This window comes from Emydura macquarii, unplaced genomic scaffold (assembly GCF_026122565.2).
Source record: "Emydura macquarii macquarii isolate MOO-44397 ecotype Brisbane River unplaced genomic scaffold, CSIRO-AGI_Emac_v2 contig_2676, whole genome shotgun sequence".
Taxonomy (NCBI): Eukaryota; Metazoa; Chordata; order Testudines; family Chelidae; genus Emydura; species Emydura macquarii.
The window spans coordinates 45,188,185-45,213,611 of record NW_027132813.1 but is presented as its reverse complement, the minus strand read 5'-3'; the positions used below and the strand labels follow the sequence as shown (position 1 = coordinate 45,213,611).

Here is a 25,427-nt window from a genome sequence, read left to right as displayed (position 1 = left end):
ACCTGTTTTATTTTTAATTGGTCGCCGTTGTACCCTGACTTCTGCAACTGCAGCAATTAGTGTGTTGTTTCCATCACGCTTACTAACAAGATCAATAATTTTATCTGTGATTTCTTTGACTGGGTTTTCATCCTTTCCTATATCTTCAGCAGACTAAGACAGAAGGAGCATAGTTAATACCAGATACCAAAATGATACATGCTTAACCAGCCACTGCGAACAAGCCTTTGCAAAATCAGTTGAGAGTTTTCCAGAAAAGGTTTTCAAAACAAATTAATCTAGGGGCAGAGATCAATCAGGAAATTTAAACCCTTATCCTTTTCAGAAGACATGAACAAGTGACTAGGATGACTTCTACTTGTAACTTTTGCTACCTTAAATTATCAGAATTGCTATCAGATGTTAACTTTCAAGCACATTATATTACATCTAAAGCTAGGATACCCCTCCAACTCTTCAAACAAATTGCACTAGAAACCATGGGAAGTATTGATAAAAACCTAAAATTATGCTTTTCATTAAATCCACATGTTACACATGTATTAACAACCTGTTAGAAAGACAGGATATCAGAAATATACTTACAATAGCAACATGGATTTCATTGTGTGCTAAGTGTGAAGGCTCACAGGTAATGTAGATGGAATATTCAACAGAAACATTCTTCAAAATATTAAGATTCCTCAGGTCACTGCAAATATGCTCAGTTGTAAGACCCTGAAAATACAAAAAAGACCCCCTACAAGTGAGAATTTACTGGAGGGGTTCTAAGTAACACCTCTTCCGGAAAGCAGCAATTAGCACAGATATCTAGATACGGCAAAGCTGAAATGTGTGTTGAGAATAGGGCAGGATGGCTACTGCATATTTTCACTGAAAGAAGTTGGAAAGCGCCCCTCTCATTTAACTTGCACAAATCAAATCATTTGTTTTGTGCAGTACCACGACAGTTTACTTTCAGCAACATTTATATTTCTAAATTACTTACTGAGACCATCAGTTCTTTGTTAAAGGTGAAAGTGATGTTGGCACAATTGTCCTGGTAATAAGAGTCCGAATTACATTTGGTCTTCGTCGGTTGTTGATTTGAAGGCCAGCATACACCCACTCCAGAACAGGGACGTGTAAAGCAGTGGTCATCCTTAATAGGGACACAGGTGTGGCCAGCTGGGCACTCATTTTGACCTTTGGCATGTATCAGGCAAGGTCTAGGACCACACCAAACCTAGAAGAGAATGAATTTTTATAGCACAGCTGTTGGCTATATAGCAGAAAACAACAACAACCCAGACATAGTAAAGATGTACCTTAGAGCATGCGACCTTTCCATTCCAACACTGACAGGTATTGCAGTCATCATCCCATTTAGCTCCATCAGGCATCACTCGCCCATTGGTAACACAAGGCCTTCCCATAACTGAGAAAGGAGACCAAATACAGTTAAGGGTTTTAAAAACCCAAGACCTTGTCCTGTTGGATTTCCTTATCCCTGTACCCAACAACTAGTATTTAAGAATTTTCACATTCTTAAATATGCTCTTCCTATCCTACTAAAAATTGCTAATATGCAAGTAAACTGGATCTGGCTACAGACTCTGTTGCCAGTCACATGCTGCCTGAAATACCTTCTTGACATCTAGGGCCACTGCGACCAGGTGGGCAAATGCAACGATATCCATTAATTTCATCCACGCACGTAGCTCCAAAGGCACAGGGTGATGACTGGCATTCGTTGATATCTATGGTGGAGGGGAAGTTGTATACGTTTATACATAGCATTTTACACACACACACACACACACACACACACACACACACACACACACACCCCCTTTGTGTATATGTGAGTGAGAAAGACAGACAGACAGCTGGAGTGAAAGTGTTTAATTGTTTTTCCATAGTCCCCAGGGAGCGGGATTCTGATCTCCATTAGCTGAGTTCAGTTCTGGAGTAACTCCTCTGAAGTCATTGGCATTACACAACACTGACAAAGATCAGAATCTAGCCCTGCATGGGCTACTTTAAGCAATTCAAGGGCAAGGACACATTCTTTGTTACATAAACAAACACACTCTCACACTGACACAATGCAGGTTAGCCCACATACTTGGGCTGATGACAACTTTAAACCCCTTCCAGTTTTATTACTGCTATGAATAATTCTATTTCCATGGCTGTGTTATTACAAAATGTCAGTGTCCTCTTCCCTGTAATTTAATAATTACAGGTAAGTACATATTCCACCTCAGGGTCAGTAGGTGGATTATTAATTGACAAGTATTTTAATTGGCATGCTTCCTCCTCCAACACAGAAAACTCCGCAGCACAAACACATTCTAGCTGGGAAGATCACACAAAAGGACAATCTAACCCCTCTGCTGAACCAAGACACATCCTTGGAAGTATTAGAAATATACTTAAACCAACAGGTTTTCATGGGAATCTTTTCTCTCCCACTCATTTAGAGATGCCAGATATGGGCAAGTGTTGCAGCTGCACTGCTTTGCAGAGCAGTTCAAACTTCAGATTGTGCAGCACATTTAAAAAAAAAAAAAATACATTAGTCAAGATCAGCTGGAATCATAGAGTAACACTTACTTATCCTGCAATCTGGACCGGCAAAGCCTGGAGCACATTCACAGCGGTACCAGTTGTCTCCATCAACACAAGTTCCACTGTTGTAACTAAAAAAAGGACAGACAGGAGATCTCAGGTCACCAATATTCAAATTACTTCCAGTAATACAAAAAATTAAACACGAAAGATGCATCAAGTGAAAGACCCAGCTCATATAACTTACCAAGGATGAGGACTGCAGTCATTCGTATCTGCAAGGAGCAAAAGACGGACACATTATATAAAAGCCTGGGGCTAGTACAGTGTTGCTGTCAGGGAAGTTGCGCTGAATTTCCACAGTTCCTGAGCTACATGTCATTACTTTAAACTTTTCCAAAAATATGCTGAAATTCTCTGCTAAATTGATTCCAGGCTCCCACCACAAAATTTGTTAGCTACACTGTGGAACACATGTACACAGGAAGAAATCCTTGTAAAGAATCTAACAGGAAGAAATGAATGGAAGCAGACAGGGCTGCTGGTAGAAAAAGAATTCAGGAGAAAACAAGCCGACATCTGTCTCCACTTAGCTCATTTGCAACTTTCTCACGCCCAGGTCAAGGCTCTATCATAGAACGTCATTAAAAACAAAGATTCAGGTGATGCTAAAGCCTACATCAAACAGTTTTCCCTTCTGGTTTCAATCTCAAATCTCAGAGGGCGACAGGATGAGCTAACGTTCTCATCAGGCAACACTTTGGAAGAGTTCAAGCAGAGAGACTTACTCTGAGTGCAAGTAGGTCCTTCCCAGCCCTCTTTGCAGACACAAGTAAAAGAATCTCCACTGACTACGCAGGTACCACCATTATGACAGGGATTTGGCAAGCAGCTGCTGTTTCTCGCTGCAACAAAAAAAGATTTGATATGTATTTCAAAGCCAACACACAAGTGCAGAGGGAGGGAGGGCAGAGTCCCAGATTGAGTGCTCCGTCTGCTCCCTGGAAGTTACAAAACATGGTTACCTATGTTACAAGTAGCTCCTTCCCAGCCAGCAGGGCACATGCACTTGAAAGTGTCCCCCTCATCGTAGCACGTTCCTCCATTATTACAGGTAGCCTCGTCGCACTGGCTATCACCTAGGAAGACCAAACCAGCCTTAGTTCCAGCGCTCTCGGAATGCAACACAGCCAGTTGATGCCGTTTACAACAGACTGGTTCGTTAAATGCTGAGACTTACGGGAGTGGCAAGTTTTCCCTTTCCATCCGTTTTTACATTCACAGAAGAAGTCGTTGACCAAGTCTCGGCACGTCCCTCCATTGAGGCAAGGGTTTTTACTGCAGTCGTTAATATCTGGAAGTATTGAGAGCAAGAAAATGAGCAAGGAGTGCAAAGCATCTGGACAGATCCTTCATGCGTGACGGAAGCATGGGCTAGTCCTGGATTTGGCACCAAATCTCCGAGATTATCTCCTTGCAGATCTTAATGATATCGCTGGTTTCATTAAGCTTGCTTTGCACCCTGTTCCCCAGCTGGTTTCATTTCATGTCAGTAAACATTTCTCTGCCTTCCCCACCATAAAAACCACCAGCGCAATTGAAAGGAGAGAGGCTTATTATCCTAAATACACTGTTTGGCTGTCAGGCAAAGGTTAGCCGTTCTTCGTAGCCTCACCTCGTTTCCGCTGCCAAGATAATGCAAAATGCAAGCATCATATGCAGATTACAAATGCTTTCTTGCTACTCTAGAAAATGTGTTTATGTATATGAATGTTTCTGCTGGAGACTGTCTAAGGGTTAGAACACCAGAGCCAAGTTCTATTCCACACTCTGCAGCTAACTTGGGCAAGCCCTTTGTGATTCAGGCCTATCCTATCCTCATCCCCAGTAGTACTTGCCTACCGAACAAGTGTGTGGTGAACCTCTAAAGCTCCCAAAGCATTTTAACAGCCCCAATGCAAAGCTGCAGTGAAAAGATTCCCAGCGACTTCACCGGGCTTTGAATCATGCCTCAAGACTATAGGGGGTCAGTGCACATTACAAGGACAGTTATATTCAGACCAAAATTGCTTCAGGACCTCTAGCCTTCGGCTGGAGAAGAAGGTTTAACTTACTTGTTTCACAGTAAGTTCCTTCCCATCCATCACTACAAATACATTTGTAGGAGTTGATGCCATCAATGCAAGTGCCACCATTTTTGCATGGATTGCTTTCACAGTCATTGATATCTGTGAACAGATTGAAGAAACGCTGGCTAAGAACAATTACTGGAGACTCACATAGATTAAGCTTTGCCAGAAGCGCACGCACGCACATGCTTTTTGAAACACCATTTGTTGATAAGTGATACAAAAAAAAAAAGCTGAAACAGATCAATAAACTGAAACAGCCATCAGTAGCTCCCCGGTAATATTTTTTTAAGAAAGATACAATTTAAATAGGGTTTTTAAAAGGCAGCCCATAAAACCGAAGGTGAAATCAGCTATTAAACACCTCAGACCTTGTAAGCCTACATTTCAAGGCTAGAGGGTTTATTACAGTAAACTTCTACAAAGGTCTAGGGAATTCCAATTTGCCTCGCCCAAGAGCAATATGGTTCACTGCGGCAGAGCAAACCCGTTAGTGGTCTCAGAGGCAGAGACAGAGTCGTTTGCGAAAGGCAGGTTCAGGACCAGAGAACAAACATCTTTCTAATTCTTACTTTCATGGCAGTAGGTGCCGGTGAAGCCTTTGTTGCATTCGCAGGTGAATTTTCCCCCTGCCTGGCTCTTGCACTTTCCATGGGGCCCACAGACATTGGACGAAATATAACGAACCCCTTCGGGTGTGCTGTTAGAAGCCACGGCCACCGTACAGCTGTCAATTACTGCAGAAGAACAGAGAACGGGAAGTTATCAGTCACATCTATCAAGTAGGCTGGTTTCTCATCTCCAAGTTACTATCCACGTTTTACTTCCAGAGCCTAACTGAACTTCACAGTAGGTTTTAAAGAATGTATCTTTCATATAAGTATTGACTCAGGGCCAAATTCAGCTCCAGTGTACAAGAAACACAGCTTCATTGAGTTCAGTGGAGCTGCAAAACCCTTGTTCCAAGGCTGAATTTGGCCTGCTGAGCTGTATTTTGAGTTGAAAATGGTTTTGGGTACCCAGTAGACACAATGTAACACGTACCTTCACAAGGAGTAGTGCGACAGTGATCTTTCAGATGCGAGCAGTTCTTTCCCTCGTAATCTTCAGGACAGTTACAGAAGTAATCTGTGTTAAGATTAAAGCACTGGGCACCGTTCTGGCAAGGGTTGGGCTCACAATAATCTATGTCCAACTGTAAATGGTGGAAAAATGGGGGTGGGGAGACAGTGAGTGAAACAAAGGTTTTATTATTACTCGTCATTGCTACAGGCAGCAGACACTGTGGAATCTGACCTTTTTATCTGCTCCCTCTATTAACTGTACATAGTGCACACAGTACAGTTATGCATGCAGTGATTTCAACAGACAGCACTCTGATACTAAACAGCCACCGAAGGTTAACAGCGAGCATGCAGCAAAACTTGACACGTGAACACTTGCAATCTGTTTAACTAAAAGAATCTTCAGCAGCCAGGAATTTTTCACAAGCACTTCCCTGGCAGACAGCTATAGGACTATAGTGCGGCTCACTGGACAAAAGGCATTCAATGTGCAGATCTAGAAAGGGCTGGTATGAACTCCCGTTATCTGGGGCTTGCATTTCAGCCAGGCTCACCTGACAGAGGTTTCCTGAGAAACCAGCAGGACACAGACACTGGAATCCATTGATTTCATCCTGACAGTGACCCCCATTCAAGCAAGGGTTGCTTGCACATTCATTGATGTCTTTCTCACAGTGATCTCCTGCATATCCAGGCGGACAGATACAGCGATAACCATTAACCAAGTCCTGCAAAGGAAGATGCAAGTTTAAAAAAAAAAAAATTTAAACAGCCTAAACTATATCACCCTAATATGTCAACACCGTCACAAAAAAACCTTAGTGCAAATTAAACATGGCAAGAATGTGTTTCTCAGGATGACACATTCAGTCAAAATTTAAAGCAGAAGAGACATTCACTGTGCATGTATAACAAAAGTGTGTGTTTATTGCAAAGACTGACGGGTGGTGAAGGTATGTCATTTATTACAGAGTTATATCTAGTCCCCCTGCCCCTCCCCCCAAAAAGACACCCCTTCCCTTCCTCTCCCTCCACCCGCACACTATAAAGAACCAAATCCTCAACTAGTGTAACACAACCTACTCCATTGACTTCTACGCAGACATGCTGATTTACATCAGTTGTGTATTTTGCCCCAGGTACTTTTCCTGCATCTTTTGCATTTAGGCTAAAATACTTTGGTTTCAACATTTAATAACTAGGTAAAATGTGACCAACTCACCCGGCAGGATCCTCCATTCTGACATTGTCCAAGACAATCATTAATATCTACAACAAAATTAGCATACTTTTAGAAGGCAACTCACATTTACTCTAGCTACAAGTTCAACTGTTTCTAGAACTCTGGCTAGAAAAACCCTTTGTCAAATTTCCTGCATGCTTTCCTTGTGATAAGGTTCTTATAATGGGTGGGAACCTTCAGCAATTCTTCCAGCACAGTTAGTGAAACTTCAAATCATTGTTTTAGTCACCTTATCAGAATATAGTCACATTTTAAACTAATGAGTTTGATAAAATTGTGTATTTTCATTTCAGACCAGCTACTCCCTTTCTGAAAAGATCACTGGCTATAGGCACTGACTGCTTGAAGTTTAAAGTAGGACTCAGAATTCAGTGGACTGCGTAATAACTTTCAGCCTTTAGCATATTAAGGAACTGGATGCAGAATGTCCATGGATGCTTACTTATATCACAATTCTGGCCGGACCAGCCAGCAATGCAGTCACAATAGTAGCTGCCAATCAGGTTCCTGCAGGAGTTGGCATTGACACAAGGTTTGCCTTCACATTCATTCGCATCTGAAAGACAATTTGAAGGGCAAAATGTTGAGCTGCAGGTACAGTGGGGGGAGGGGGACTCTACATCTTGTTTTCATAGCAATAATCAAGAATGCATTCAAAGTTAAACTTTTAACAGAGTGGATTAGGGAGATCTAAAATGGAATAAAAAAGGCAAACAGTTTCTGAAGTACCTTTTGATTTCTCTTTCTAATTACAGCATACTGGCTACACCAATTAATTGATAGTTACCCAGTCACTAATTAAGAATTTTTTTTAAAAAGGAAAAACAAAAGCCAGCGGAGACTCAATCAAGCATTTAGGAGGAGCACTGCAGCTCCATCACTAGGATTAGTATGTTGCACAAAGAATGCAGACAGCTCATTCTTCATGAGATCCTCCGCATTTTGGAACCTAGCTGTGAACTCCTTGGTCTGGAGGAGTTGACATGGCTGAAGAGATACAGCAACTTTCCCACAAGGCCAAAGGGAGGATAAGGAGGGGGCAGATAAAAAACAAACCTTGGTTCATCTGCAGTTTAAGTACCTATATAAGGCTTTAGTAGCTGAGTTGTGATAATTAACTGTTTTCTGCAATAACCAGCGTGCATCAAACAGTAAAATGATGCAAGGAAGCCATCCGAGTTTAGAGTGTCCTAAATCTCCAATTCTGCAAACACTTCTGCACAAGCTGAACTTTAAACACATGAGTAAGCACACTGACTTCATGGATGTCCTCATGTTTACAATGAAACATGTGCCTAAGTGTTTGCCAGATCACAGCTGCTAGTGCATTTTCTCCAGTTGCAGTTTTGTAGAAAGGCCTGAAATAGAGCAATTCAATATTCACCTAGCAGGCACGTTTTCCCAGTCCACTGAGGTGTGCAAATACACTTAAACCCATCAACGAGATCCTGGCAGGTTCCTCCATGACCACAGGGATTTGGAGAACAATCATCAATATCTGCAAATAAAGGGCAGGAATGGGAGGGAGAAACGTAGCTTGCTTTGCACAAGATACCAAAGCTATGGCAACCCATTTATAGAGTTAGTCAACAGCAGCAGCAGCTGCCACCACTATGATCTGTCCACGAGGGAGGAGAGCATGCTTTCCCTGAGGTTTCTGGGCCTTATTCTCATTTAGCTGAAGATCCCTTTAATTTACTTCAGAGCTGCACGAAGGGGCCTAGAGTAAATGAAAATCAAGCCTACTCTATTGAATTTACTGAAGGCTCTAGAGGCAAAGTTTTGGCAAGCTGTTAATATAGTAATTAGCTGTCAAACTCCATACTGTATGTATCTCAGGACACAAAGTTGTTCCAATTATTTTCCTGCATTTACTAATAGCCCCAGGGCAGTACAACCAGTAGAAATGACTGTTAAAAACCAATGCAAAAATTGCAAGAGGCATTAACAAGCTTCATGAAAGCACAGGTTTGTTTCCTGGACAAATGCAATGGTTACAAGTAAGTTTAGTAAGCGTTAGGAAGAAATAACCCCTTATTACTTTTTTCATTCCTAAAAGTAACTTACTAAGAGTGCACGTTGGTCCAGCCCAGCCAGGCGTGCACACACAGTCAAATCCAGTAGAGGTTTCTAAGCAACTTCCTCCGTTGTGACAAGGATCAGAAAGGCAGGCGTGTTCCGCTGCACCGAAACACACAACCACATCAGTTTTGGGACAGCCCGATGATATTACCAGTAACCACCACCACTAGAGACGTTTACCCCATGCCCTCTACAGATTTCCAGGCCTGGACCACCAACACAAGACACCGCTGTATCTTATTCTCATTAGCAGCCTTTCACACAGTGTCAAACCAGCAGGAAATCATCTTTCATGCTAAGCTGACTTGATCAACATACCGTGACTTATATCTGCTTGGGTTAGAGCCAAGTCAGATCTCCTACCAACCGCAGCACTCCCTAATAAGAGATCACTACAGAAGTCATCAAAAGTTAGCAGGAGTCTGATTAAGGCGATACCAGGCATTCACCATGGAAGAACGGAGAGCCAGGAACTTACCAGATATACTCTGCCAACATTGGTAACAGTATTACAAATCCCAGCTTCCCAGACAAGGTGTGCAAAATAACCACTAAATGCAAAAGGAAGCCTAAATGCCAGATTGCAGCTACCAGCTGTGTCAAAGCACTTACCAATTTCGCAGTTTTGTCCTGAGTAGCCCTCGGGGCAGGAACACTGATATTTGTCAGGCCCAGTGTTGCTGCAGGTACCACCATTCAAACAAGGCGGGTGAGTCCCACAGTAGTTAAGATCTGTGAAGAAGATGAGCACCAGAACACCAGGTTTGAACAAAGAAGGGGTGTGTGTCGTTACTCTAGATAGTTTATAGAACGGATCTACGCACAAAAGCAGGACAGGACAGAGGAAAGCTAACAACCGATGCCTGGGAGAAACACAAAAGGACAAAAAGAAAGAATCCAGAAAACGCGGTGGTTTTTTTTCTCTCCGCTAAATCCAACAGCATTAAAATTCAAGTTTGACACTTGGCTCCCTACAAGATTAGCATACCTTTGTCACAGAGCTGGCCACCCCAGTTGGTTTCACAGAGACATTGCCATGGTTCAGTGCAAGTGCCATGGACACATCCTGGGTGCGGAATGCACTTATCGCAGTATTGGCCTTGCCATCCATACTGACACCTTCATAAAAACAGAGCAGAGCAACAAAACTTGGAATTACTTTCAGAGTACAAGTGACTGCAGAGCTCCAAGGTTTTAAGATAGACTTGGGGGGTGGGAGGGAGCCATTCAAGGTTTGTTTCATGGTTTCTTGTAAACAAACATTTTAGCAGTTTTGCCAAGGTCTCAAAAGCCAGCCTTCTCACAAAAGAATAACTGTTCTGAGAGAAGCAGCACAGGGCCATTCATCACAATAATACTCTATTCTGAGGCTCATACAAATGAGGCAAAGAGGGTGGGTGTGCGCAACAAATCAATCGCTGGACTTTGACAGACTGGATTATACGGTTAAAAAAAGGCAGTGGAAACAATGGTTATCTGGAGAGCCTCATGAACATGGGGTTCCAGGCATTCTAGCTGTACCGTTTGCAGGAAGACAAACCAGCCAAGCCATAAACACCAACTCAAAGCCCACTGCGAGGCAGTCATAATGCACTAACCAAGTGATCTCAGCCTTACAGGAAGTAACCTTTAGTATGTGCTAGATCATATAAAAAGGCTTCTATCACAAAGTTCTGTAATGTGCAGTATAATGAGATTTTTAAAAAAACCCATCGTCATTTGGTGTTTGGTCCAAAAACAAAACAGAAAAGCCCACCTCCCTTTCCATGTACTTCAGAGCAAGTGTTTACACTTTAAAAAAAAAAAAAATATCTAGTGACTCTGAATCCAGGTCTAAACTAGTCTTACCTACTGTCTAGAGTACAGGTTTTAAATCTACAGGTATTACTAACCTTCACCTAGTTACAGATTAGTTTGATTTTTTAAAAAGTAGGAAGAAGAAATCTTTACTAGTAAAACATTTGCTTAAAGCATTACATGCCCAGTGAGTGCATTTCAGACTTTAAATAGCTTTATCACATTTTACAATATATTTTAATTCATATGAGACTAAAGCGGTTTAAGTGGGAAGTCAAGGGTCTACTAAAGTAATGTATTTCAGTAATGGTCCTGGTGGTAAGTGATCAACAGCAATTATGCACGAAGCCATCACTAAATTATGAAAATAAACACTTGTGCAGCCATCAGGTAGGCTTTCATTCAGTTTTCAAAAAAGCTGTTCTCTGACCAGTAAATCCATCTCACAGGAAAAGCAAGAGGGCTATATCTGATGACTCATCACCCAAAGTTAGTGGTACGTTTAACTCCCCCTTCTAAAAATCTTCCTAATTAATTTTTTCCATTGCTATTTCAGTAGCGGCCTGTTCAAAGCCCATGTGAAACACCTGATGTTCTTATGTGTATGAAAAATAAAAATAGTCCAACTTGCAGAAGTTTCTCTGTGACCAAAGGACATCAAAATTGGGGGGGAAGAGGAGTGAGACAGTCTTTCCCCAATGACTCATGGAAAGTCTTTTTCTATTTACAGAAGATGGGAAGGATGCAATAAGATCCAAGTTAGGATCTGAACCTGCAAAATTCCATTGAATTCAATGCAACTGATCACATGCATGCAACTTTATACCCAATATTTGCAAGATTGCACCTTAGTTTTATAAACATTTGCATCTTTTGCAGACTTCACTCCCTTCTAGGAAATCAAGGAGGCAAATCATTAACTAAAGAAAGATGAAAGGTTTTTAAACAAAAGATACATTAATGAATGTTTTAAAGAAGCTAGAGATCCAACTTCCATTCTTAAGGCCAGGACAGGCCCAAATCCAACGAAGTCTAGAGAAGGGCTACAGGAATCTTCTATTAATTCCAGAACAGGAATCCATTAAATTATTCTCATTTAATAATATGCAGGGAGCAGTTTCTCATGAGAAATGTGAAGTGCCTTTGCTTGTATAATGATTCATGACTACGTTTGGTTTTGTTGGCAGTCCTGTGTTGAAAAGATTGACTCTCAAAGGGAGAAAAGGATATTTTAAGTGTATTTGCAAGTCATCTGTTACAGCAGACCCCAGAGAAGTCTCTGCTGGGATGTTATTTTTAAACTCTGTTGCATTTGCTACATACAGACTACATGACTCATCAAAACTTCAGAGAAAAAAAAAATCAAATCTTATTTCTGTGTTCACTTGTAAAGATAGGAGTCTCACTTGGCAAGCAGAAGTTATCTGAAAGCACCAGAAGGGCAGCATTGTTTTAAGACTATGCAAATGAAGTGTGGGAAAGTTGCACCTTAAGTAAATAAGAGCACTAGTGCATGTCTGGGCATTAAGCAGGAGGTGAGACTTAGAAAGAGAAAGACCTAAAAATCAGGAAAGAAAGCCTGTTGTTCTGGTGAGGAGACAGCAACCCTTACATGACCCGTTTATTCTAATTACAGCAGCACAAATCCGTGGTGTGCATCCGTTGAGCCTTTCAGATTCTGGCCTGCTTCTAAAGGGTCAGTGTTACTTCTAGTCAGATTCCTCTGACAGCCCCTGCACCTTGATTTGGTGTTATGGCGCTGGAGCAGCTTACAGCAATGCTGTTAAACATCAGAACCGCTGGAGTCATTTCTTTTGCCTCACTCTGGCTCCCCACAAAAAGTAAAAGACGCACATGGCGTCAGGTAGCATTGTTTGGTTTCCTTCCTATGCTTTCTGAACCTTCCTTTAGGAAGGGATGAAAATGGCTCTCTGTTCCTTTTAACCTCTTCTGTATTTTGCCAATCTTCATTTTTAGCCATGGCCATGCAGGATGAATAGAACATGCTGTGTGTGACAGGACCAAATGACTTCATACATAAGACTTCAGTTCCCTATTCCCTTGCTAGACTAGATGAGCACCATAAGGAATTAAACTTTCTAAACACAGTTAGTCTAAGTAGTGTTGACATTAAAATATTCAATACTCTGCATTGATCAGGGAATAAACCTCCCCATACTGTAAATACTAATACAAAAAATAATTCAAGACATTCCAAAAATTTAATTGTTAAATTGTTCAGTTATATCTAAGCTCTGCTTTTCATTGTTTCTTGACCAGACCGGAATAGACTTCAAAGCACAGCAACAAAATTCTGCATTCATCAGTGTCTGCTGACAAGATTCCATCCCCGCTATTAACCTCTCAGCACTTAGAGCCCGGCTCAGAAAAGCCAAAGAACCAAGAGATTTTACTAATCCCATTCTAAAGAATGCTTGACTTTTGGCTATTGATGGGAGAGAAGCTGGAGACAGGGTGGGAGAATAAGGAAGAAAAGCAATGCTGTATTTAGAGCTGCTAGCAGAAAAGCCCATAATCAGAAGTGCATTTTAAAAGACAATTTGCACCAATTTATACAGTTGCAATTAGTTACTGCTCATTAGGAAGCAGTCACCATAATTTGTTTCTTTGTCCCATTCAATTCATAAATGCTACCATTTTACATGTGAACAAAAAGCTTTTTTCTTGAAGTCTCAGATGCATTTATAGTTTTCCTCAGTGCAACTGGCATGAAAAAGAGGCCCTTGTCTGAAATACCTGGGCTACTTTTTCCCCTGGTACAGTATTCACAGCATCAGTTGTTACAGATTGTTAGCAAAATTATTTTGTTTACCTGCATTCTCCTGGAATTTTGCAAGAACCATGCTTGGGGCTACAACCCTGACGGCAAATAGCTGCAAAAAAATGTATATAAAAGAAAAAAGCATCAATATGTTGTCCATTTTCCATATTCTCACACTCGTGGGAATGTTTTAATCTCTAGTCAGCATTGTAATCCTACCAAATCCAAGGTTTAATAGGTCTCTTGTATCAACTCTACTGGAAAGAAAGAGGTAGGTGGTACCTTGGGATGGCAAATCCATCAAGACAGCTAACTGTAAGTAGGGATCCCACATGATGCTGTTTTAAGAACTTGTGTCAACCCAAGAGAAGCCGTTTTGCCTAAGAAAGTTGCACACCACAATGTTTTACAAGAATTTCTCTTTCTGCATGCGCAGGTGAGATGAGCCCTCTCCTCCCACCCGCTTACGAAAATGCAATTGGGCTTGGTAATCATGTTTTCTTCCATGCCCGTGTGCACACACATTGAGTGCAGATTGAAATTGCATGTATATTTTATCAACACATTTTGCTAACAGCCCATTCTTCCGATTCAGGGTTCTGCATTTCTCCTTCACACTGTTAAAAGGGACTGAGAACATACTCAGCAACATCCACTCCTGTAACAGACAACCTGAAACTCTGCATCTGAAAGGCTTTTTATTTGCTCATTCAGCTTTACCACACATCTCTTCTTCCTTCTTGTTTTGAAGCACCACAGAAGTTCTGCCCCAAGAGGGAAATGTTGACCCCATTAAATCCAGCGGCAAAACTCCCACTGCCTTCAAAATGAGGCCAGGCTTTTACCCCAAGGCTATTCATGTGGATAATCAATGTTACTCAATGAAAGAACATGTGCTAATATTCCAGTGCTTCTTGAATTGATATGGGGATCAAAAGAGATGCTGGGTCAAGTTTTCACAAATCAGCTAGGCGCTTTTGAAAACTCTACCCATTGAATTGAAAGCCCTGCAGAATAAAACCCATTACCTACATAATTGGTACACAGGCAGCAGTGGTTCACTGACCAGCCAGTCTACTTTAACCCTGAACTAGACTGGACAATCCTTGGAGTGCAAGGAATAAAGACTGTTCTATCAATCCTCAGCCTCTCTGCCAAGATGACCAACAAAGGCCCCAGCGGGGAGCTGTGATGGTGTGGATAGTTATCCTCTAGGAACTGGGCTGATGTTAGTAGGCCATTGAAGAGCAGACTAGAAATTACATGCTCCAGGCCCTTGGAACGATCCAAGGGCATCATCAGTATATGTCTTTCAAAATTAGTTACAAACCTTTGCTGCATTCTGACCCCATCCAGCCTTCCAGACAAGTCTTGTTTCCATTCTGGTCACAAGTATGGTGGCCGAAGAAGTCATCTCTTGGTCGACAAAACTTGTTGCAGCCAAAGCCATAGTAATGCTCATCACAAGTCACGCGGATCTGGTACTCAAAATGGGCAATGCCTGCATTTTGTTTCAAAGTCTGCCACTGACGGCTTGGATTGATCATACCAGAGTGGGATGCCTTTTCGATAATGCTATCATGATCTAGAAGTCAGAAGTGAAGGGGAAGGTTAACGCATTTTGGGCCATCTGAACTGAGAGGAAGTCAGTCAGTCAGTCTCACGAACAGGATTTTTAGAGACTGCTCTACGTTGGCTTTGTTTAATTTTGTATCCAAAATTAAGGAAGAGTTGCCCCAAAGCCTACCTGAAATGCATATACTATGTACAGAACAAAAACCAGATTGAAGTCAGGGCGAACTAGGCCAGCGCTGACCACTTTTGAATAGCTCACCCTTAGGACTCCCAATAAGAACCATAGGAATCTAAGCATGGTGCATCATGCATTTTGCTCTGCTGTTCAGTTATTAGTATTGTTTTGTCTGTTACAGTATTTGTGAAAACCTCAGGCCATTATACTACAGCCTAATAAGGCAACCTTTCAAATTGGACAGACACATGCCAAAGGCTTGCAAACTTCTGGAAGCTGGTAGAAAGTTTTCTATTGAAGGAACATAGTGACATTTTGTGTAAGTGATCTCACTCAGTTTTGGGCAGGAAATTCTGTGCAAATTAGCTCTTTAGATGTTAGCTGACACTAAAGATTCAAGCCTAACTGAGATTCTTAGTTTCTTAGCAAATTCTCAAATTGCTTTATATGTATAGTATAGATTTCCCCTTCTCTGCTTAAAGGGCATTCCACAAAGTTTAGACTTTGTACTTGACATTTAGTTCCAGCAAAGTCTTCTGGCTTTAGAAGCCTACAACTGTCTAAACTGCAGCCTGAAATAATAATATTTCACATTAGCACGGAACATTGTATATATCTGTGGTATTTCACTTTGTAGTCCAGGTCTTGTGACTTAAATTATCTGACACTACCTTATGACCTGCTGCTAGCAGCACTTGACTGCAGAGTGAAAGTTTATCATAAAACAGCCAAAATACCCTTGCAGACTCAGTGCAAAAACAAAAATAAGTACCAAGCCAGACTTCCGTATATGGCAGCATAATCCAAAGTCAGAAAAATTCTATCTAGAAGGGCACATTGCCAGTAACATGTTAGAATGCTCTATCTGAAGGACTATCACATTTAAGTATTAAGAATTTAAACGGATCAAAATATTTACTTGTTCTTTCAACAATTAAAAAAAAATTTGGGACTTAGCATAAGGCATGCTCGAAATCCCATAGAACGGTTTCACAAAGCTGAAGAAGGCAAATGGGCTATTTTCTTTCTAAGTTTCTTTAGAGGTGTTCATGAGAGCCAATTTTTAGCTTTCAGAAGAAACTTCCAAATAAGAAGGTGGTTATTCAGAGCAGTGTAAAACTTCACAATTCATCTCTAGTTGAAGAGAGCCAAATAAATCAAAGCATTTGCTATCCCACCAGAGAAGCATGTGGATCTGTGTTTAAGCATTTCAGGAGTCCAGCGTCTATTGCATTTTTACACTTTAGAGTTAATGGCACCAGCTTCTTATTTACCTTGTGGTTTCTCCAGTTTTAGAATCTTTTCCTCCCAACTCATTTTTCATAACTATGATTAATTTGTAATATAGGAGCCTCCCCATTAGGTACAGACATGGGGTAAAAGGCACTTAAGTGATTTAGGAGCTTAAATCCCATTTTTTGACTTAGGTACCTAAGGACTTTTCTACACAGTTTTTGCAAAGCTCTAACTATACTGGTTTCACTCAAGCTGCTTAGCTCTTGAGGCCTTTATCCACTGTCTGCTGAACCCGACGTCTATTCTCCCATGAATGCAATGGGCTTTCGATCAGGCCTTTTGTGCACTGAATTTTACCATCAATTAAAGGAGCCCGGGGCTGGGATTTTTGGTTATCATTAAAGTCTCTTTCTTGGATACAGGTCATAATAATACAGCTGCACATGCAATTCCTGATGGGCTTATGTGACCACGGTCAACACCCGCCATTAGCCAGCACCCACAGAGCAGAAGCATTTTCATAATGAGGTATGCCTTAGATTCGTTCATCACACTCTCCCAAATCCCACCTGTCAGCACAGAGGAGAATTAGGAGGCTTCAGGAGAGGATGCCACAACCCTTCCCCTCCTAGGCCACAACAAAGATCGTTTAAAGGTTAATAATTAGCAATCCCAAAACAGCACACAGTGTAAGGAAGAAGAATGAAGCCAGCCAGGCTAGAGAAACTGATCTTCATAATTCCCTTGACACCACCTAACTTGGGATCCCAAGATTGAATAAAGAGGTTAGAAGCAGGGCTTAATTTGTGCCAGGGCTGAGCCCCGGCATCTCTAGGCTTGGCAGTTCATAGCATGGCACCTCTGGGCTTCCCACATCAGTTATGCAACTAAAAAAATTACTTGAGCCCCAGCACCTCTTGCATTACAAATTAAACACTGGTTAGAGGAAACATTAACCAACTGAAAGTGGATGACGTGAAAAAGAGAAGCTCTTTGACGATATTATAAACTTGTACTCCGCTCTGAACATCAGAGAGCAGGCAGGATTCAGGCAGCATTTGGTAAGCTGCAGAACTAGCGATGTTTCTTTTTGATTTGGTAGCACAGCTAAAGTTCTAAAAAACTTTCAGGTCACAATTCTCAATGTGACAAGCAATTCTGGGTGACCAACTTGAGATACCTAGTAGGGGCCTGATTTTCAGAAACAGCTGAGAGCCCACCCTCAGAATAAGCCAGGCTTCCTTAAGGTGTCTTTGGCCACTCAAACAGATTAGTCATTTTTCGAAATCTTGGCCTCAGACATCTTCCAGCTCTGGTTTAATTTACCTTCTGCTGAAGCCTCCTATGCTTGACTTGGATTCATGTGCAACTGATACTAGTAACCTACCATAGCACTTTGGCATACCCTATGGTGCCGTGTCAGCTCCGTTTATTTTACTTATGAAGCAAAGTAGACGGCAGCAGAGAGACAGAACCTAGACAAGGACAAAGCTAAAAAAAACCTCTGGGTTAAATCCTGACCCCGTGGAAGTAAAACTCCCTTGCATCTCAGTGGGTCTGTCTACACCGCAATTTAAAAATCCGCAGCCGGCCCGTGCCAGCTGACTCAGGCTAAGGTGATCAGGCTAAGGGGGCTGTTTAACTGCAGTTTAGACCTTCAGTGGCCTCCCACTTTGTGAGGTCTTAGAGCCCAGGCTTCAGCCTGAGCCTGAACATCTACAATTAACTCCAATTAAACAGCCTTAAGCCCTGGGAGCCTGAGTTAGCTGGCATGGGTCAGATGCCGGTTTTTAACTGCAATGTAGACATACCCAATGAGGCCAAGATTTCACCTTATGGGCTATGTAGGATACAGCCAAGAGGGAAGAGAGGAACTGTTGGCAGAGAAGACAAGACTACACAGAAGGGAAAAGATCAATTTAGGGTTTGGGTTTTTTTTTGTTTTTTTTTTAAAGTGACCAGATTTCCATCAAGTGGCTCCATATGCCATTAAAAACAACAAACCCTGCTAGAGTGGTATCTGGGACACACAGATACTATGCCCTCCTTTTCCAACAGCCCTTAAAAAAGAAGCCCAATAGAATTTAATGGGATTAAACCATTAGGGTTTCATAGGAAACACTCTAGAAGCCTATAAAATTTAAGAATTTTATAGAAAGCTCATCATTCCCTATTAAAAATCCTATAAGGATCTCCTCTACATAAGGGCGAGTCTACGGTCAGCAAGGTGGAGAAGCTCCAGGAAGGAGGAAGTGTTTGTGTGGTATGGTCACTTAGATGTCCCAATTAAAAATATACAATGGTGAGGCTATTGAGAGAAAGTTTAATCAGGAACAGATGCAAGACCAAGGCTGCACTGGGTCAAACATGCTATTGAGAAAAATACATGAGGCAGTTTTGTCTGAAGACAATTTTGCTTCCAGAACATTACAGCAAAGAAAGGATTCATTGTGAAGCTTTGGAAAGTCAGTTTCATGAAAAAAAAGATGAGCTCTAATAATAGTAGAGATGGTTCAGTCTGGGATATTACTGTAAAAAAAAGCTACTTTCATTTTAAATGCAGACCTCTTCCATTCAATACCTATGGATATTTCCCTTGCTCCATAAAGTTTGTGCAACCAAGGCTGTAAAAGATTCTGATTGGTGGTCTTGGACCTGAAATCATATGCGCTGCTCTATCATATTGTCATGAGTCATAGCAGACTGGAAAGGAAAGCCTGGGGGTCATTTATTGGCAGTTTTCATGAGTTTTGTCATTTGTGAGCTTTTTATTTTGTGGAACTAATGGAACTGCTTATAAAATGAAGCCCTGTCCCTGCAATCTGATCTGTGCAGATGCCCTGTGCCCATGCACCCGCCTCAGTGGGGTCCACATAGGCACAGGGGTTTGCTCTTACAGACTAACTGAAAGATCAGGGCCTTAGCACTTTACACGCACCAGTGGTTCCCTATACCACGCAGTGCCTGGAGTTCATTCAAGTCCCAAGCAGTTGATTTCAGCAGTTCCTATCTTCAAACTTCAAGTGGGGCTCAGAGCATTCTAGAGGGTGAGAAGGGGGGGCAGACATCAGGATGGTGGGAAGAAGGTCCAGTATTTTCTTCACAACATTTGGCAGAGCTATTGCAGTTCCAAATTCCTTGTCTGAAGCCAACTACTTATTGTATCAACAACCACATGGGAGTCTTAGGGACTCAGAGCAAGAACCCCAAGAGAGGCAAACCTGAACTCCCAAACTTAGTGGGAGTTTTAGATAGTGAATATTGCAATGTAAATATAAGTCTACACGCTCAAGTGACAGTTTATGGCTTCCTCGGACTGGTATGTAAAGCCAAAACTGATCACAAAGAAATTGACCAAACAAAGACATTCCAGAGGAAGATCTTCCCCTCCCCCTCAGACCGCCTCCCCCATGTTTCAGCCAACTTTATCAGGTGGTATCTGCTACATATTTTTCAGTTCCTGAATATAAATCCCTGGATAGATAACCTCCCTTACCCCTCCCCAGAAAAAACAAGTACTGCCACCAGTTTCTTATTTCCCATCATTCTAAAATCATTTGGATAATGACTATGGCTTTTATAAGTAATGTGTACCCTAGAGTTAAAAGTTTTCAAGAGTGCTTAAGTGACTTTGGCGCTTAAATCTTACTGAAAGTCAAGAGGATTTAGATTCGTGGTACCCAAGTCATTTTTTAAAAATGAAACTTAAGTGCTTTTAAAAATGGTATCCCTAATAGCCACATGGATTTTTCCCCTTCCCGGAACGGATCGAACCTGTACTGTCACGTGTCCTTACTTATCACAGGCCCAGATCCTGCAGTCTGACCTGCATGGGCAGACCCCTGCTTGGTGTGACTTCTCTGCTTTCTGCAAGATGCTTTGGAACCACACATAAGGCTCCCCCTTTTGCCAGTGGAAATCCCACCCTCAATTTGTCACAAACTAGTCCTGTTAACATAAAAGTCTTTCAGCACCGAGCTGGTTGAGGAGTTTTGAATGGAGTAAATCAAGGAATAAATACTTACTAGCAGTGTCATTGCTGTAATCCCATGCCTCAACAAGCAACGTATAGGATCGCTGCAAAACAAATATATATTAGTACCTCAAATAGAACCTTTAAAAAAAAAAAAACCCGAACATCTTTTAATATGCAGCTGATAGAAAAAAGTAAAAAAAAAAAATCAAATCAAATCTCACTTTAAACTCCATTTAAAACATAAATAGGCAACAGATTATACTTCAGACAAACATGATCCTCTTGTAACCTCTTAAATCACCTTATCCAGTCTGACTTGAGACCTTTCACCTTGGATTGCTCATCTTTGTCATCACTAATGCATCTTATGTACTTAACCAGGAAGTACAGCTTTTGACACCATGCTGTAAGTTAGAATTTAGCAGGTTTGGCAAAGTTGCACACAGTGGGGGAGGAATATAGTGATCAGCTGCTTAACTAAGAATTTTTGTAACTAAAACTCTCCATTTTTTGTTTGTTTTAGATCTGGACAGTTTTTCCATCCTGAAAGCAAGGAGCGTTGCAAAGATTATTCTGCTCGGCCTGCACAGTGCAGTCTCTGGAGGGCTTTGCTTTTCAGCGCCTCTTTGAAAGCTTTGTCTGTGCTAGACCATCACTGCTCCCACAAGTATCAGGTAACTAAGGCAAGAACTGATGAATCTTAGAAGGAGGTGGGGCGGGAGAGGCTATGCAAAACAAAGGATCAAGCTATTTGGATGAGTTAAGAAGTGGGAGAAGAACTACACACCTAAGTGTCAAATTTATAGACCGACTAATCTGCCAATCAGGTCTCTAGCATTCCACTAATAACCATCATCATAAGCATCCACTAACCAAAGAGACTGCTTCCGGCTGGAAGTATGCCAGGTACTACATCTAAACTCCCTTTATCTTCAAATCTGAGTCAGGAACAAAAGTCATTAGGACCTTCTCCACCTTTGTTTTGCTATGTTCTAGCCTGATCCTGTATTCTCTAATAACTGTCATGTTACCAAAAACATCTAGGCTTATAGACAGATTTTTAAAGAGTCAAAAGGATTTAGAAGCATTTAGAAAAAAGGAAACAAGACAAAGGTGGTGTGTGATTTACACAGATGTCAGTATAACCCTTATTGGGGAGGGTGTGTGAAAAAGTGATGCACAAATTAGAATCAAGTGCAAGAGCAGTTGTGAGTAATGTGGTTTATTTTCAACACTCAGTTGTACTGCCAGCAGTAGGTATCAGTCCATTTGTAAAGAGTCACATGCAGCAATTAAACATGTTAAACTGTTAAAGCAGCAGTTAAATGCGTTACCGAAAACAAGTCACGTTTAATAAAATAATATAGCTGCAAGGTGCATGTACATCTTAAACTCCCCTTTCTCCACCTCCCCCCTCCAAAAAGTCAAAGCAAACTAATTTCTCACGACTGGACACAGCATGCAGCCTTTGAATGAAAATCTAGTTTGTGATGGACACTAGCTTGGAATCTTGCCTAAATACGTTTCATATTCAAAGCAGACTCGGATTCCATTTCGTTCACTGATAACTGTGGGAAAATGCTTTGAAAAAGTAAGCAAAGCTGGGCAAGCCAAGACAAGTGCTCAGCCTTCCAAGCAGGGGTATAGAACGGTCCTAACCGTTTTGGGTTAATATTTCATCAATAAAGTTACACATTATTCGTTACTATTCTGGGACAAGCCTTGCAACTTGGAGGGAACCCCGAAGAAATGTTCTGAAACAGCTTAGAATGTTTTTCCCACACAAGTCAGAGGTAAAAATTCCTGAGACATAATTAAATATACATTTCACTTGTGACATGGCTGCCATCACCTTCCCTCCTTGGTTTAATTACACCACCTCCAAGCCCAACATAGAGATGATGACATGTTACAGCAAGCTTGGAAAAAAAATAAATTATAACAACTTGCACTACTTCAATAAAATGAAGGATGTTTTCCTTTTGGCCTTGCATAATTGTTTTGGAAGATGTTACCTATAAACTCATAGCAACAGTTCCTGCATAGTCCTTAGGCTTGTTTACCAACACAATCCACCCTGGAGGAAAGGAAAGGCAGAATCTCTGCTTTAAGTGCTACTGTTGCCACATACCTGTGTAACCACTTTTCAACAAAAATACAGGGTTCCATTTAAAATAACACATACTTAGTAACAGGGCAGCAAAAAATAAAAAAAAAAAACTACCCTTGCAAGTATTCTTACAGAAAAAAATTAGCTAAAGAAAACCACATTTCATGATTAGGAGGGACAGACATTTCATCCAGTTGGTTGTGCCCTTATTAACAGCGTTAACAGTGACAGACAAGCTTCCTTGAGCACAAATATTTATGCTTTATCAACTAGATATTTAAAAACAACTTTTAAAAACCAAAACCTAGTAAAACCCCTTGGATTCAACCTGATTATTGCTTTAATCTGACCATCCCAAACACACAGTTGAGATGTTAGAATATTTTAAAGGGTGCCCATCATTCCCACTTTACAGATCAATGATTAAGATATCTTAGGAATGACTACTCATAGCATGGAGGCTTAATTTTTCCCATGCCCACAACTGACCTCTGCACATCTCTGAATAAATATACATCCAGACACAAGAATTCCACATCACACACCTTATTCCATCAAAGCAAGGTACTAGGCAGCAAATCGGCAATAAACTATGATGGAGTCACACCCAATTAGCCACTGTAAAACTGATCTTGACCAGAAGGCAAAGATTCTAGCATGAGACCAAAGCTGACTTGAAAGGAACTTTCAAGCTAGTTTGCAGAATGTTCACACTTTCATGGTTTAATCAAAACCAAGAACATGTTACAAATACATCATCATGGTCCCATCTGAATGAGTTTACCTAAAGCTCTGGAATAGTTAATAGTTAGGCTTATGATATGGTTAAAATAGCTGGGCTTATGCTAGGTAGAATAGGGAGCACTGAATACTAAATACATTTGTGGAGGGTTGGTTAGATACCAACATGAAACTGAAGTGTTTTGAGAACCCTGAGAGCAGTTCTAAGCCAGCATCAGGATATTTATTCTTGAACTATAGAGGACATAACCCAGGAAGAACTTTCGTGACTCTTTAAATTGGTCATTGATGGTCCCTTGTGAGGGTGTTGCCTCTTTTCAGGTTATTCAGTATTTTATTAAATCATGTCCACAATGGATGCATATTCCAGGAGGTGTTTAAAAAAAAAAAAAAAAAGCCGAGAAGCCTTCGGAAGAAATAGGTGCCAATGTTTTCACAGTGGACTAAATTTCAGGGGCCCAAATTGAGACTGCTTGAAGAGACCAGATTTTCAGCAGGCAGATGCTGAGTGCTGTCTGCAAGGAAAACGCAAGCTCCTTTAAAAAGGTCTCCAATTGAACCCCTCCCCCCTTGCCCACAAAAAAGACACTAGACCCTTGGGAATCTTGACCCCCCCACATGTTGAAGAACATTGATTCAATGGGACAGAGCTGCAGAGGAATTTCATTGTCATTTGTGAATGGATATCACCCCTTTTGGGGTGGTGACTGGTCACTTCTCCTGTCCTAGGAGGTTCAACCATCCAGGACACCTGTCAATTCAGCATTTCACATGCGGAGCAGAGAGCAATGGGAAGTCCCTATTTTGACTTTTGTACATGCTTCTCTTCTGTCAAACAGGGAAATCAGGTTAACCACAGCAATGCTCAACCTGGGCCCTGGCAGCCACATGTGGAGACAAGTCTGACTTGCAGCTCCTCTCTCGCTCTGCCTGGGTCTCAGGCAGCTTGCCAGCCACTAAGCACGCCACGCTAGTATAGGAGACTGAGCTGAGAGCTGCTGCAACTCCGCCCAGTAGCTAGAAAGAGGGTGTGGCAGGGAAGAGAGGAAGGGAGAACGAGGAACATTTCAAAACCCCCAGGGGGCCGATGAGAGACAGACAGATAGACAGCAGGGAACAGATTTACAGCTAGCCACAATAAAGAGTCACAAAACCACTTCTTCAGCATGCTCAGCAAAGTTCTCCTTGCAGTGCTGCATCACCACATGACGACATGGAGTCAAGATGACACCACACAAGCATCAGATCCCACAGGGCCAGTCTGTTGGCTCCCGCTCCAGCTTTGAAGAGCTGCTCTGCCAACAAATGAAGATGGCTGGTTTGCCATATCTCACTGAATGAACACTTGAGCAGGAGAAGGAAAAGGAGAAGAGGAGAGAGACTTTTATCCTTCGCTAAACACAACATAGCTGGCAAGTGCCTTGCTGGGCCTCCCTACATAAAACATAACCCCACCAGTTTCACCCTGTGTACCCATGTTGCCATTTGCACACCCCTCAGGTTTTGTTTATATAGGCAGCAATCTCACCTCCCATAGCCTTCAAGAACGTCAAAAGGTTGTATGAACAGACTTTACATGCTGTGCAGCAGATCTGAGGACCAATCACAATGTGCCCATGGGATAATACAATTTTTTTTTTTTTTTTTTTTAAAAACACCTTCTTGATAGTGCAAAGCATGTTGCACTGTCTCGGTTCTGCTGACGAAGGTAAACACTTCATTGCCACATTAAGGATGGGACGTACAAACAAATGTAGTTGCATCAGCAGCTGCCAGGAGCCTCCCTCTCTCTCTCGACAGCAGAAGCCAAGCCAGTAACTGAAGTCAAGAACGTCTCTGTGATACAGCTGTCCCTCTCCTGCCAAACGATGAAGGACACAAAATTACCGCTATCCAAACTATGTGTGCTGCATCCAATAAGCCAGGCTGATCTCTGATCTGGCAAGCCTGCTAGAATAACGAGT

The 25,427-nt window shown here is 41.6% G+C and overlaps 1 protein-coding gene across 1 annotated transcript in view; it reads right to left on the bottom strand.

Moving 5' to 3' along the window:
* Nucleotides 1–25,427, bottom strand: part of JAG1 (jagged canonical Notch ligand 1) — a 35,742-nt gene that overhangs the window by 2,711 nt on the left and 7,604 nt on the right. Inside the window, exons 3-25 of the mRNA XM_067565298.1 lie at nt 20,662–20,713; nt 14,981–15,235; nt 13,702–13,762; nt 10,060–10,190; nt 9,684–9,803; nt 9,057–9,170; nt 8,374–8,487; nt 7,432–7,545; nt 6,969–7,015; nt 6,301–6,474; nt 5,727–5,877; nt 5,255–5,419; nt 4,668–4,781; nt 3,794–3,907; nt 3,579–3,692; nt 3,342–3,458; nt 2,801–2,828; nt 2,599–2,684; nt 1,626–1,739; nt 1,308–1,417; nt 989–1,225; nt 586–717; nt 3–153 (exon numbers count right to left, since the gene is read on the bottom strand). Of these exons, the coding sequence (XP_067421399.1) occupies nt 3–153; nt 586–717; nt 989–1,225; nt 1,308–1,417; nt 1,626–1,739; nt 2,599–2,684; nt 2,801–2,828; nt 3,342–3,458; nt 3,579–3,692; nt 3,794–3,907; nt 4,668–4,781; nt 5,255–5,419; nt 5,727–5,877; nt 6,301–6,474; nt 6,969–7,015; nt 7,432–7,545; nt 8,374–8,487; nt 9,057–9,170; nt 9,684–9,803; nt 10,060–10,190; nt 13,702–13,762; nt 14,981–15,235; nt 20,662–20,713 (2,815 nt within the window). The remainder of the gene's footprint in view (nt 1–2; nt 154–585; nt 718–988; nt 1,226–1,307; nt 1,418–1,625; nt 1,740–2,598; nt 2,685–2,800; nt 2,829–3,341; nt 3,459–3,578; nt 3,693–3,793; nt 3,908–4,667; nt 4,782–5,254; nt 5,420–5,726; nt 5,878–6,300; nt 6,475–6,968; nt 7,016–7,431; nt 7,546–8,373; nt 8,488–9,056; nt 9,171–9,683; nt 9,804–10,059; nt 10,191–13,701; nt 13,763–14,980; nt 15,236–20,661; nt 20,714–25,427) is intronic.